The sequence below is a fragment of the Lonchura striata genome, chromosome 6, assembly GCF_046129695.1.
Source record: "Lonchura striata isolate bLonStr1 chromosome 6, bLonStr1.mat, whole genome shotgun sequence".
In the NCBI taxonomy this organism is placed as follows: domain Eukaryota; kingdom Metazoa; phylum Chordata; class Aves; order Passeriformes; family Estrildidae; genus Lonchura; species Lonchura striata.
Window position 1 is genome coordinate 2386866 of NC_134608.1, and position 11793 is coordinate 2398658.

At 44.4% G+C, this 11793-nt stretch overlaps 1 protein-coding gene across 2 annotated transcripts; it reads left to right on the forward strand.

Moving 5' to 3' along the window:
- The first annotated feature begins 1095 nt into the window (after nt 1–1095).
- On the forward strand, nt 1096–7463 carry TMX1 (thioredoxin related transmembrane protein 1). 2 transcript variants are annotated; one of them, XM_021538453.2, is made up of 8 exons: nt 1096–1256; nt 1335–1450; nt 2394–2439; nt 3024–3152; nt 4000–4045; nt 4124–4225; nt 4481–4553; nt 4920–7463. In XM_021538453.2, the coding sequence occupies exons 1-8, from the start codon at nt 1102–1104 to the stop codon at nt 5096–5098; spliced, it is 846 nt and encodes a 281-aa protein (XP_021394128.2). In that variant the 5' UTR covers nt 1096–1101; the 3' UTR covers nt 5099–7463. The 2 variants fall into 2 exon arrangements, with proteins under 2 accessions (XP_021394128.2, XP_077640007.1); XM_077783881.1 differs by having other exon boundaries at nt 1096–1253.
- The last annotated feature ends 4330 nt before the right edge of the window (nt 7464–11793 follow it).

The window sequence follows — 11793 nt, forward strand, 5'->3', positions numbered from 1 at the left end:
GAAAAGTTCTTAATTTGCAAGGAATTTATGCACCATGTATGAGATATATGAATATGCAACAGGTTATATTGCTTTTAAGGTTATTCCTTTGTTCACAAGGTATGCTTTTCATGACTTAGAGCATTCAGATGGATGTCCGTAATTCTTTGCTTTTTATTGTCTTGTAATTGTCAAAACTCTGAATTTTATTACTCTAAGTGCATTAGTATTTTTATAGCCATTTTATTATTATTAAATTTTAGAATTTTAAAAAACCAAGTGATTGGCGTTTTTCACAGAACCACCAGGATTAAGGGGAATAATAATAATAATAATACAAATAGAGTAATAAAGTTTAGAGTTAGGACAATTACAAGACAATGCTCTCGGACGCTAGGTCACGAAAAACATACCTTGTGAACAAAGGAATAACCCTTAAAAGCAATAGCCATCCCAGCCTGTTGTGTATTCATGTATCTCATACATGATGCAAAAATTCCTTGCAAATTAAGAACTTTCCTGGTTTTTGTCAACTTCTTCCCCTTAATCCTGGTGGTTCCACAAAGACAGAGAGAAGGTGGAAGAATGTTTATCTTTTCCAATAAGGAGGCTGCAATTCTTTATGTGCTCCCTTCATGCCATCTCTGTGCAAAGATTCTTGATTATCTCATCTTCTGCTTGAGCTTGTAACAAATCCTATATCGCAGAGTCTCTATTTCAACATGACGTTGCAACCTAAAACTACATTTAACACACTGCTGAAGAGAATCAACGCAGCATAACTTTCTAACATCACACGCACAACATTCCATGGCGACATTTGCGAAAAGCCGGTCGTTTTTCACTGCGTGGAAGAGACGCTTCCCTGTGAGGGCGCTGAGGCACAGCTCACCCAACCACCCCACACCGACCGAGCCTTGCAGCGCCGCTGTGGGCGCGCTGGAGGCAGGCGGTGGGACGAAAACTCCATATCCCTTCCAATCCCAACCATCCCAGGCGGGCAATTCCCCATCCCGCCGCCACCATTCCAGGCGGGCAATCCCCGATCCCGCCTCCCGCGCTGCCCTCAGGGCGGGCCCGGCCATGACGCGCGGGAAGGCGGAAGGGTGGGGGGGAGCCAAGATGGCGGCGCTGGCGCGGGCGCCGCTGAGGGCTCCGCTCTGCGCTCTGCTGTGCCTGGCGCTGGCGGCCGCCGCCCGCGGCAGGCCGAGCCCCGTGAAGGTGCTGTCGGACGGGATGTGGCGGGAGCTGCTGCAGGACGAGTGGATGGTGGAGTTGTGAGTGGGGAGCGGCTCGCTGGCGGTGGGGGTGTGTGTGTGTCTCTGTGTGGTGACGGCGCTGTGCTGCTCCCACAGCTACGCGCCCTGGTGTCCCGCCTGCGAGAACCTGCAGCCCGAGTGGGAGAAGTTCGCCGAGTGGGGAGAGGACCTGGGCGTGAACGTGGCCAAAGTGGATGTGACGGAGCAGCCGGGTGAGAGGGGCTGCAAAGGGTTCCTGAACCCCCCCGGGGTTTGGGGAGCTGGGGGGTTTTGGGGGTGCTCATCTCCAGTGTGCTTGGGAGGAGCAGGCAGAATTAATAGGGGTAATGAAAGTGTTTTACTCATCTCCACCAAAGGCGCTTTGCTGTGTGACTAAACGGCCTAATCCTGCTTAATAGAACCCCAGAATGTTTTGGTTGGGAGGGACCTTGGAGATGATCCCATTCCACCTTCCACCATCCCAGGCTGCTCCCAGCCCTGCCCACCCTGCCCTTGGACACTGCCAGGGATCCCAGCTTCCACACAGCAACCTCCTCACGGGGACGAGACCGTCAGACAGCAGATAAAATAAATACAATTGAATGAATGGAATAAATAAAATGGATAGGCGATAATAGATCTCCAGAGCACGATTTCAAGGAGATTTTTGGCCGTGCTTTTTAAGCAAAAAACAAAGTTTCAGCCGTGCCATTCCAGGCCATACTTTGGGTGGTAGAAGGGAGTGCAAACAATCTTCTCTCCTTCTGCTGAGAGTCTCCTGAAGCTTTCCTGTCCATGTGGGATTTGTAAACCTGGCCCTTCCCCATGCTGATCTCTTTCTCCAGAATCATTTTACTTTTGAAGCTTGCCTCACTTGGGTTATTTTCTTCAGGGTTTCTGGAGGCTGCGGATCATGTGTGCAAAGGAGAACATCTCCCTCTGAAGAGCTACAGCCAAAACACAATAGAGCAGTTATCCCTGGATATCTCATTTTCCCCATTTTACTCTTTGTCCAGGGACTTTTTTTTAGTGTGTGCTGCTTTGACATGCACAAGGTTGTGTTGGGTTGCATTAAAAGATTGATGCTAGGCCTGCAGTTGTATTTTAGGGTGTTACAACATTTCTTACCTCTTTTTTTTTTTCCCATAAAAATACTCAAAATAACTTTCCTTTCAGGGTTAAGTGGGCGATTTATCATCACAGCTCTCCCTACCATCTATCAGTAAGTATTCAGGGCTGCAGGGGTTTTTTGGGGTGAGAGTGGGCATTTTTTTTCCCTCTTTTTTGGGGGGGCAAATAAATGAGATTTATTATGCATGCTCTTTAAGAATAGGACCTGCTTTTCACCGACACAGCCACTGTCTCACCTGTTGTGACCTTGTGCTGCCAAATGATTTCTTTTCCTTTCCCTTCAGGCCTTATTTATTCTGCCTTTTCATGGGTGTTTCTGTTTTGCAATCCTTTCTCTGTAGGTTGATCTTCATTGCAGGTGTGTGGCAAGGGTTTTAGGAAGATCATTATCTTTTTTTTTTTTTTTTTTTTTTTTTTTTTTTTTTTATGGAGTCACAGCCTAAAGCTAGCCGAGGTGTTGGTGGAGTCAGTGTTCTGGAAATAACTTGGGCTTAGTCCAGGTGTTTGGAAAATATTTCTCAGAGGGAATATCAGCTTAAAAAAAAAAATTAACACTGAAAAAGTGAATGTGTGAAAAATAGACAAGGTGATAGGAGGGGGAAACAAATGCTGCATTTGGTGCTTGGATCATATAAAATTAAAGATTTTGGTGGTGGTGTTGTTGCTGTTTTACAGCTGCAAAGATGGAGAGTTCAGGAGATACCAAGGAGCAAGGACTAAAGCTGCCTTCATTAATTTCATCAGTGACCAGGAGTGGAAATCCATTGAACCAGTGTCCTCCTGGTTTGGTCCTTCCTCTTTCCTGTAAGTTTTGGGTTGTTTTCTGTAAGAATTTATGATCAGATGTCCTGAGGAGTGTCCTGCTCCCAGCCCTGTGTGGGCAGGAGCTGTGTGAATGTGGTGGGTGGTTGTCCTAATTCTTCCTCAGCTCTGGGAGAGTTGTCCCCGTGGCAGAGGTGACCTGAGCATTGTCACCATAGCAGAGATGTCCCCAGCAAGGTTTACTTTAAGCCTTAAAGAGGTTTCTTGTTTCCTAAACTTTTGTAGGGACCTTGCTGACCCTTGAAGTTTGGTCTCTGTGGCACTGAGATGGTTTTGCCCAGCTAAATCCTAGGAAATTTCTTCCTCTGTCTGAAGGAAATCACAGAGGGATTCTCCATCAGGAACTGACAGGGAAAAGGGGAATGGATTCAAACTGTCAGAAGGGAAATTTAGGTTTGATATAGGGAAGGAATTCCTGGCTGTAAGGGTGGTTCTCTTACAAAGTATTATCTCACACCAAGGAATGTGTGAAACTGGCTATTAACTCAGCATTAGCAAGTTCTCTGTTATTTTCTGTCTTTAGACACCAAACTTAAGTGTCTGAGAATCTCTCAGCTCTTATAACCTGATTTTCTTTTAGTAGCTTAATTTTTTGTTTTAATAAAACCTCCTGATGCTTCTTTCTTAATATCTTCACTGGAGTTCCAGCTGGCTTCTCACAGAGCATTAGTCCAGAGAGAACAGAAAAGAGACTTGAAATTCAGATGTTATCAGATCCATTTAGACATTTGGGAATTTATAGCTGTCCCTGTATGAGCTGAGGTTGTTTCACACAGGTTTGAGGCTGATTTTAAGCTGTTCTCAGCTCCTCTTCTCTGCTTTGTTTCAGGATGAGCAGCATGTCAGCCTTGTTCAAGTTGTCCATGTGGATCAGGGTATTTGCTTACATCTCCACTTCATTTTATCTCAATATGAAATCCAGCTCTTCCTGAAATTATTCTCTTTTATTCCAGCATGGCCATGGCTATTTAACAGAAAATCTTGGAATACCAGTCTGGGGCTCCTATGCTGTTTTTGGATTGGCAACTCTGTTCTTAGGAATGGTCCTGGGACTTGTAAGTGCAGTCCTTGGGGCTGACTGTGACTTTGTTACACTCCTGCTGCCTCTGCCTCTGCTTTGGGGTGGGTTTTGGGGTACCCTGAGCTGGAACACAGGGATGGGGAGCAGGAGGGAGCCCCCATAATCCTAGGGGAAATGGATGGGATCCACCTGAGGGTAAATGGTTAGACTTGATCTTAAAATTTTCCAGCCTAAACCACTCCAATGTGCAGAGTGTTTGGGAGTTTCACCTGGGTTTCTTTGGTTGCAGATGATGGTGTTCCTGGCAGACTGCATCTGTCCCTCCAAAAGGCACAGACCACCACAGCTCCAGCCCCAGTCAAGTAAGCTCACAGCAAACTTCTAATTCAGTGAAGCTGCTTGGTAAATCTCATTTATAGAAAATATTCAAGAAATCGTGGTGTCTGCAGGATGTGACATGGAGTGTAGGGCTTTGCATTTGGGGTTGATGCCTCATCCTTAGGGTTTATAGTGGGTTGGGATTTTTTATTTAGTAAAGCTGGGGTATTTTTAAAACTGGTTAAAATTTTTGAGAGCATTTTCATACCTGCAAGACATGAAATTCCTCATGGGCAGGGAGACAAACTTGAGTGGAGCTCTCAGCGTTGCTGTGCTTGCCCGTGTTGTTAAAAAAAGTGGATTTTACTTGGGAATGGTATTTATTTGTGTGTTTTTCCTTTCTCCTTGAGGGAAACAAGGTCCAGAGCCAGCTCGTCTGCTGAAAAACACGTATGAAGAGCAAGAAGCAGATGAGGGAGATATCTCAGATGATGAAGCAGAGGGAAGGGAGGGGAGCAGGAGAGACTCATCCCCAAGTGGTGTCCGGCAGCGCCCCGTGCCCGGTGCTGCTCCACTGGAGAAATCTTAGCTGCATTTGCACCAGGATTAGTGTTTGAGGCAGCCACTCACAGGGAGATCAATGTCAAATCCTCCAGCTTGAAGAGAAGAATGACTCCTGGCTTGGTAATGTTGCTGCATTTCATGAATTCGGAGGAAATAATAATAATAATAATAATATAAAAAAGCATCAGGTATTCCAAAGGAAAACTCGCTGTTGCAAATAGCTGGAACTTCTCCTGTCTGTGTGCAGAGAAGTGCCAAGGAATAATTGCTGTGGCTTCTGGAATGATTTGTTCCCTAGGGATTGTTTGGAAGAGAATGTAAACCAGAGTCATTCTTCCATTAGGGAGCATTGGCAAGGAAAATGCACTCACCTGGTTGTTGGTTAAACCTCCCAAAAGGGTTCCCTGTTCTTATACTGTTTCTCAGTATAGATCTCTCTAGCTGTGCCCTGAAGAAATGCTGAGGGGAAAAGTTCCTTTAGTTATGGAACTAAAATTCCTTTAGTTCAGGCTTTTTACATGACAAAAACTGCTTTTTGCTATGACAATGAGAGCTACAAACCCCTCCCAACCTTTTTTCTTACCAAGAGCTGATGGAACTTAGCACAAGCACTCTGCAGTGGGATCCTCTGGCTGACAGAAACCTGCTGCTTGCATCCATTTCTTCCAGAAAAAGCTGTAGAAAACTCTCTGGGCTTCTTGGCAAAGTAGTTTTTCTCTAGGAACAAGTGAGAAGCAGCACCTTGAAGTCTTGTCTGTCTCTGTGACTCCACGTGGCAATAGTTTACATGCAGGGTTCTCTGTGCAAATCCTCTCATTCCTCCTCCTGGATGCCAGCAGGACTCTGCTTGTTTTTAATCCATCATTTCTTACTCAAATCTTGCTGCAAATCCATGCAGGCTGTACCTGGCCTGAACTTAAAATAACTCCTTTCTATTTCTTCTACAGAACCTTTTTTTTTCCCTGTTTTCACAAAACCATTTTGGAACATTAAACCTGAATTTTTTCTTTATAAAGAAAAAAGTAGTTTACTCTTGTCTGTATGGTGTTTGTTTTCACTCTGTATAGAAATAAAAAGAATGCACATTCCCATTGGACCAGTGTTGCAAAGAGTTTTCCATATTCTTTTGATTAAATTCCAAAGTTTTTGCAAGGGAAGGATGAGCCTAATACTGAGCACGCTAGAATTTTTTGACAAGCCTGTTTCTGATTTTTTTTTTGTTTGCTTGTTTAGCTTTATGGGTTTTTAGCGTTTATTTTTAATTATTTAGGTTTTTTAGTGTTTAGGTTTTATTTGTAGTTATTTTGTGGTTTTTTTTCTAATTGTTCTGTCTTTTCCCCCCCTTTTTTTTTCTTTTCTCTGCATTGGTGCTCTGGCATGACTTGACTTCAGTGCTGTGTTAAAAGATAAACTGATGTCTGAAAGGGTGTTTTTGGCTGAAATCTGAATGTCCCTCTCCTTTTTTAAAGATAAAAACCTCTCCTGGTATTGGAATGAAGACCACTGTGTGTCAGAATTGCCCTTAAGGTGTTGGTTTTGTGGAATTGCCTTAAATTCTCTAAAAGTTCCCATCTCTTAGCCTTTGGTACTCATAAATAAAGCAATAAATAAAGAAATACTGAGAAGTAGTAGCACTGGCTTTGATCCGTGGTGGTTTTGGAGAGGGCTTGAGAAGACAGAAATGTTGTAGCTGGTAGGAAAAAGTATTGAGTTGTTTCTAGAGCTGAACTCTGCTCACTCCACTTGGGATATATTTAAATGTAGCTTTTTTAAGTGCAGAGGGTTCTAATTTTTCAGTTCCAACCAAATTCGGTGCAAAAGAGAGGGGACACCCTGCTGACTTGTGGCTAACTTTTCATTTTAAAAGAACACCCAACCTTTCCTTTGCTCTGCTGGACTTGTGAGCTCCTGCTTGAGCAAGAACTTCCAGCATGAATTTAATTTTTTTCTCTGCCTGCTGCTCACTTCTCCCTGCCTTAGGCACAGAACCAAATCCCAAACCTGCCTCGTAGGGGAGACTGTTCCCAGCTGGAATCCAGCAACTCCTGCTTGGATTATCCACAGGCAGCCTCTGCTGAGCTCTGCTAATCTCACCCTTCATATTTTGCATAATATTATGGTTTTGTCCTGTGAATATTTAAGTTCCTTGACTGATTTTCTTCGGTTTAAAAATGTCTATTCCAAAGATATCTACTGAGGCTGAGTGGTGTAACCTGAGTGTAAGAGCCTGTCCTTTGTGTGTTCTGATGTTGCTTGAATATGAATTTTGTAAAAACCAGACTGCCCTTTCCATATCATCTGGACCAGGCCTGTTTCATTCCAGAAAAAATTAATGACAATAATGTAACAGTAATTTCTCAGAGAGTCTTCAAGTAAAAAAATAACCACCAGCTTTGGATTCCTGTGTTTGTGTCTTTTTTTTTTTTTCCCTCAGATTCTTGCTGCTTAGTGATTAAACAACTGCTTCCATGGTTAAAAATTGTAACCCTGAAACTAAAAAGTGATAATTTTTGAAAAGTCACGTGTGAATAATAATTCAAAGTAAAGCTGCACTGAGTAATTTTTAGTCAAGACTGGCTTGGGTACCTCATCTTGGTAGATGGTTCCAATGGTTTGGGAAGGGACTTTCACTCATGCCAGGCTTAGCCAGAAATTGTAATAAAATGTGGTTTTATGTAGCAAAAAATGTAGGCTGGAATTGACAAACAATGTTTAAAATTAATTTTTTTGCTGTCTCTTTTCTGTGGTTGCTTCAAACGTGCGTGAGGTGTGTGGGAGCTGCAGATGGGCCCTCCCACACTGCATCCAACCCCAGCAGCTGCAGGGATCAACACTGGGATTAATCCTGGAGTGGGAAGCTTAATTCCAGCTGGTGGCAGCTCTGAACTGCAAGAGGCTTCTTGGGGAGGAGACAAATCCAGACAAGGAATGCTCGAAGCACTCTGAGCCTGTTCCTTCCCTCCATCCCTGCCCTTGGGAATGGCTGCTGAGGAGCTGCTAGCTCTGGATGTGTGGAATTTTCTGGAAAAGTGCAATAATGCTCTTAGCTCCCTCCCTGGCAGGAGTGAGGAATTGAGAATTCCACAGGCACTCAGGAGATGCTCATAGAAACCTCACTCCCCTCCTGTTACATCCAGCAGGGAATAACAGCAGAAGGAAAAAAAAAAAAAAAAAAAAAAAAAAAAACCACCAAAAAACTAGGGAAAACCAAGGGAAAAAAAAAAAAAAAAGCAAGGGAAAGGACAAACTGAATTATTTTTAGATATTAAAATGGTTGGGAATTGCCTGATAGGAAGGAAACGTTCTGGGAATTTTTGGCAGTTGGTGTTTGCCTGATTGCCCAAGGTTGGGTTGGAAACCCGTGGTTTCAGTTGTAATGCTTGATGGGGTGGAGGCATTTCAGTGTTTAGCACTGGTTTAGAATCTCAATTTTAAGGGTTCTCTGCTTTAAGAAGGGGGAATTGTCTCTCCTGCAGGTGTCTTGTTCTTGGTTTCATCTGCACAACATCACCTTTGGCCTTTCCCTGATTTTATTTCCCACTCTTGGACCAGCTTCTCTTTACCTTCCAAACTCCCTTCCTTGATGAATCCAGTGACTTTCTAGATTAATTTCTGCCTGAACCTGCCTTCTTCCCCCTCATTTTTCCCTGCTTGAAACTTCCCAGCCACAGATTTCACTTCCATGTAGCGTTGCTTACAGAAATTCCCTTTCCCTGCAAGGCAGATCCAAAAGGACAACTTGTAGTCCTTGGAATTCTGCCTGCCCCAGGTGGGTTCCCAAAAACCAGGAGGAATCCTGGGCAGGAGGGGTTGAGGTGGATGTGGCTGATGTGTGAGTGATGTCCTTGAAGTGAGGGCAGGTTCTGAAATCCCTGTGAGCACCAGAGGGGGAAAAGCACCAGTGAACTCTGTGTGTGTCTAAAAGGTTTTTTTTCTAAATTAAATTACAACTCTTATCAATGAGTTTTAAAGTGCAAAATGAGAAAACATCAATGCAAGGTCACTATTAAAGATCATATTTTTCTCAGCTGTGCTTTTCCTTCCAGAGTCTGTTTTGCTGAGCCTGGGCCTCAATGCCCTTTCCCCCTCTTATGTGACTGCTGATTCCTCAGGAAGATTCTCTCTGAATTTTCCTTTAAATTCCTTGGCACGTGGATGTATCAAGAATCAATAAAAAGGTGTGTTCAGAGTAAAGATTCCTGGGATAAATGGTTCTCCAAGGACAAATAGCCATTTCTTCCTCTTCCTCCTTTTCTCATTCCCTTGTCAAATATTTGGGAAGTATTTGAATTGTGGTCTTTTACACATCCCTTTTTCTTTTTCCTTTTTTCCTTTTCTCCTTTTCTTGTTTTCTCCTTTTTTCCTTTTTTTCTCCTTTTCTCCTTTTTTTCTCCTTTTCCCCTTTCCTTTCCCTTTTTCCCCTTTTCCCCTTTCCCCTTTCCCCTTTTTTTTCCCCTTTTCCCCTTTTCCTTCCCTTTTCCCCTTTTCCTTTTCCCCTTTTCCCCTTTTTCCCCTTTCCCCTTTCCCCTTTTTCCCTGTTTTCCCTTTTTCCCTCCTTTTTCCCCTTTTTCCCCCTTTTTTCCCCTTTTTTTCCCTTTTCCCCCCTTTTTCCCCCCCTTTTTTCCCCCTTCTTTTCCCCCCTTCTTTTCCCCCCTCCTTTTCCCCCCTTCTTTTCCCCCCTCCTTTTCCCTCCTCCTTTTCCCCCCTCCTTTTCTCCTTTCCTTTCCTTTCCTTTCCTTTCCTTTCCTTTCCTTTCCTTTCCTTTCCTTTCCTTTCCTTTCCTTTCCTTTCCTTTCCTTTCCTTTCCTTTCCTTTCCTTTCCTTTCCTTTCCTTTCCTTTCCTTTCCTTTCCTTTCCTTTCCTTTCCTTTCCTTTCCTTTCCTTTCCTTTCCTTTCCTTTCCTTTCCTTTCCTTTCCTTTCCTTTCCTTTCCTTTTCCTCCTCTTTTCCTCCTCTTTTCTCTCCTTTCCCTATGGCCTCTGTGTGTTCCCAGGAGCAGCAATGACACCCCATGTACCCCTTTAGGACAGCACATATGCCTGTCTCCAGAATTCCCCAAATTTTTGGGATGCTGCAGGATGTGTTGCGAGTGGCGCTGCCGCAACTCGAGAGGCGAGCGATGAAATCCCTGCGTGAGGAGAAATAACCCCAAACCTCCCTGAGATCTCTCCCGGTGTTCAGGGAGGACGCTCTGGGTGTAATCCCGGGGGTTTTAGCTCAGTCAGGCTGGTGGGTGTGTGACAATTTGCCGAGGGAGCTGTCAGGTTGATGCATCACTTGTGATAACCCTCAGCAGGGTGATCCATGCCCTTCCCTGTGGAAATCCAGGGCATTGGGAATATTTCTCTGTCTGCTCTGGGGTGCTCTGACCCTCAGGGAAGCACTGACTTTGATCCTCATTCATGGAGAAAACTTCCAAAGCCTCAAGGTAAACCAAAAACCACAAAAGTGTGAAATAGCTTCTGTAGAGAATAGTGGAGTATGTCACATAGGTGAGAAATTTAGGTTTTAGGATTTTTAGTATGTTATAGATGGGTTCAAGATGTAGGATATGGGATGTTGTCTTGAGTTCTTTCTTCTTCCTCTTTCTTCTTGGGTTTGGCTGGTACCTTGTAATTGGGTAGAAAAATCTGCATTGTGGGTCTTTAGGGGTCAGTTAGTGGGTTAGAAATGAAAATAATTTAGGTGTCACTTAATTTGGGTAGTTTAGTTTTTGATTAGACTTAAAAGGCCTTGTAAAAAGAAATTGTTGGCCATTTTTGTGCTGTTTTTCCTGCACGCAGAGCCTGGTGCGGCCAGCGTGCTGAAGTTTTGATAAGATAACAATAAACAGTAGCTGAAGACTGAAAAAGTCCAAATTGTCTTTGGTTCCTGACACAGAACTGCCCCAGGAGGGTCTTTGGTTCCTGACACAGAACTGCTCCAGGAGGTCTTTGGTTCCTGACACAGAACTGCTCCAGGAGGGTCTCCCCTGCCAGGGGAGCCCCTGGGGAGTTGCCCAATTTGGGGCTCACAAATTCACACTTCCCCACCCATCCCTTTCCCGAGCCAGCTCCTCTGCCCGGGATCTGAGCTTTCCCTGGAGTTTTCCTCCTGTTTCCTTCATCAGGAGAGGCAACGCCACACCCTGGCCCCGTGGGGAAGAGTTGTTTGTTGGGATGCTCCGCTGGAATTCTGCAGCCAGGACGAAACTCCAGCCACCATGGGGTGGTGCAGTGAGACCTCGCTGGGAGGGAGAGGCGGTCAGCACAGCTTCTCGGCACAAACACGATGAAGAAACCTTTAAAAATATTTTTTTTTTTTTTTTTGCAAGATTTCCTGGCTGAAATCCCTCCTGTGACCGCTGAAATTTGGTCTCCTGCGCTCCCAGAAAAGGGAGAAGCAGAGTGGAGCCCGGTGAAATTCGGGCTGGATCTGCCTGCAGGTGGGGCTCCCTCGGGAAGAGCTCTGGGACATCACTCTTTGCTTTTGTTTAGGATAATTAGGAATTTAGGATAATTAGGACTAATACTTAATGCTCCTCACGCTGCTCCGAACAGATCTGCTCCAACCTGGGTGTGCCTAAATAGATTATTATTTTTTAAAGTGTTTTTAAAAGAGTTTTGGAGAACGTTTCCTAAAAGGCTGCTCCAGCTTGACTCCAGAGAGTTGTGGAAGAGGTGAGGCCAGAAGAAGAGGATGAGAAAAGAACCATCCGACCACGTGGTGGCAACGTGGAGAT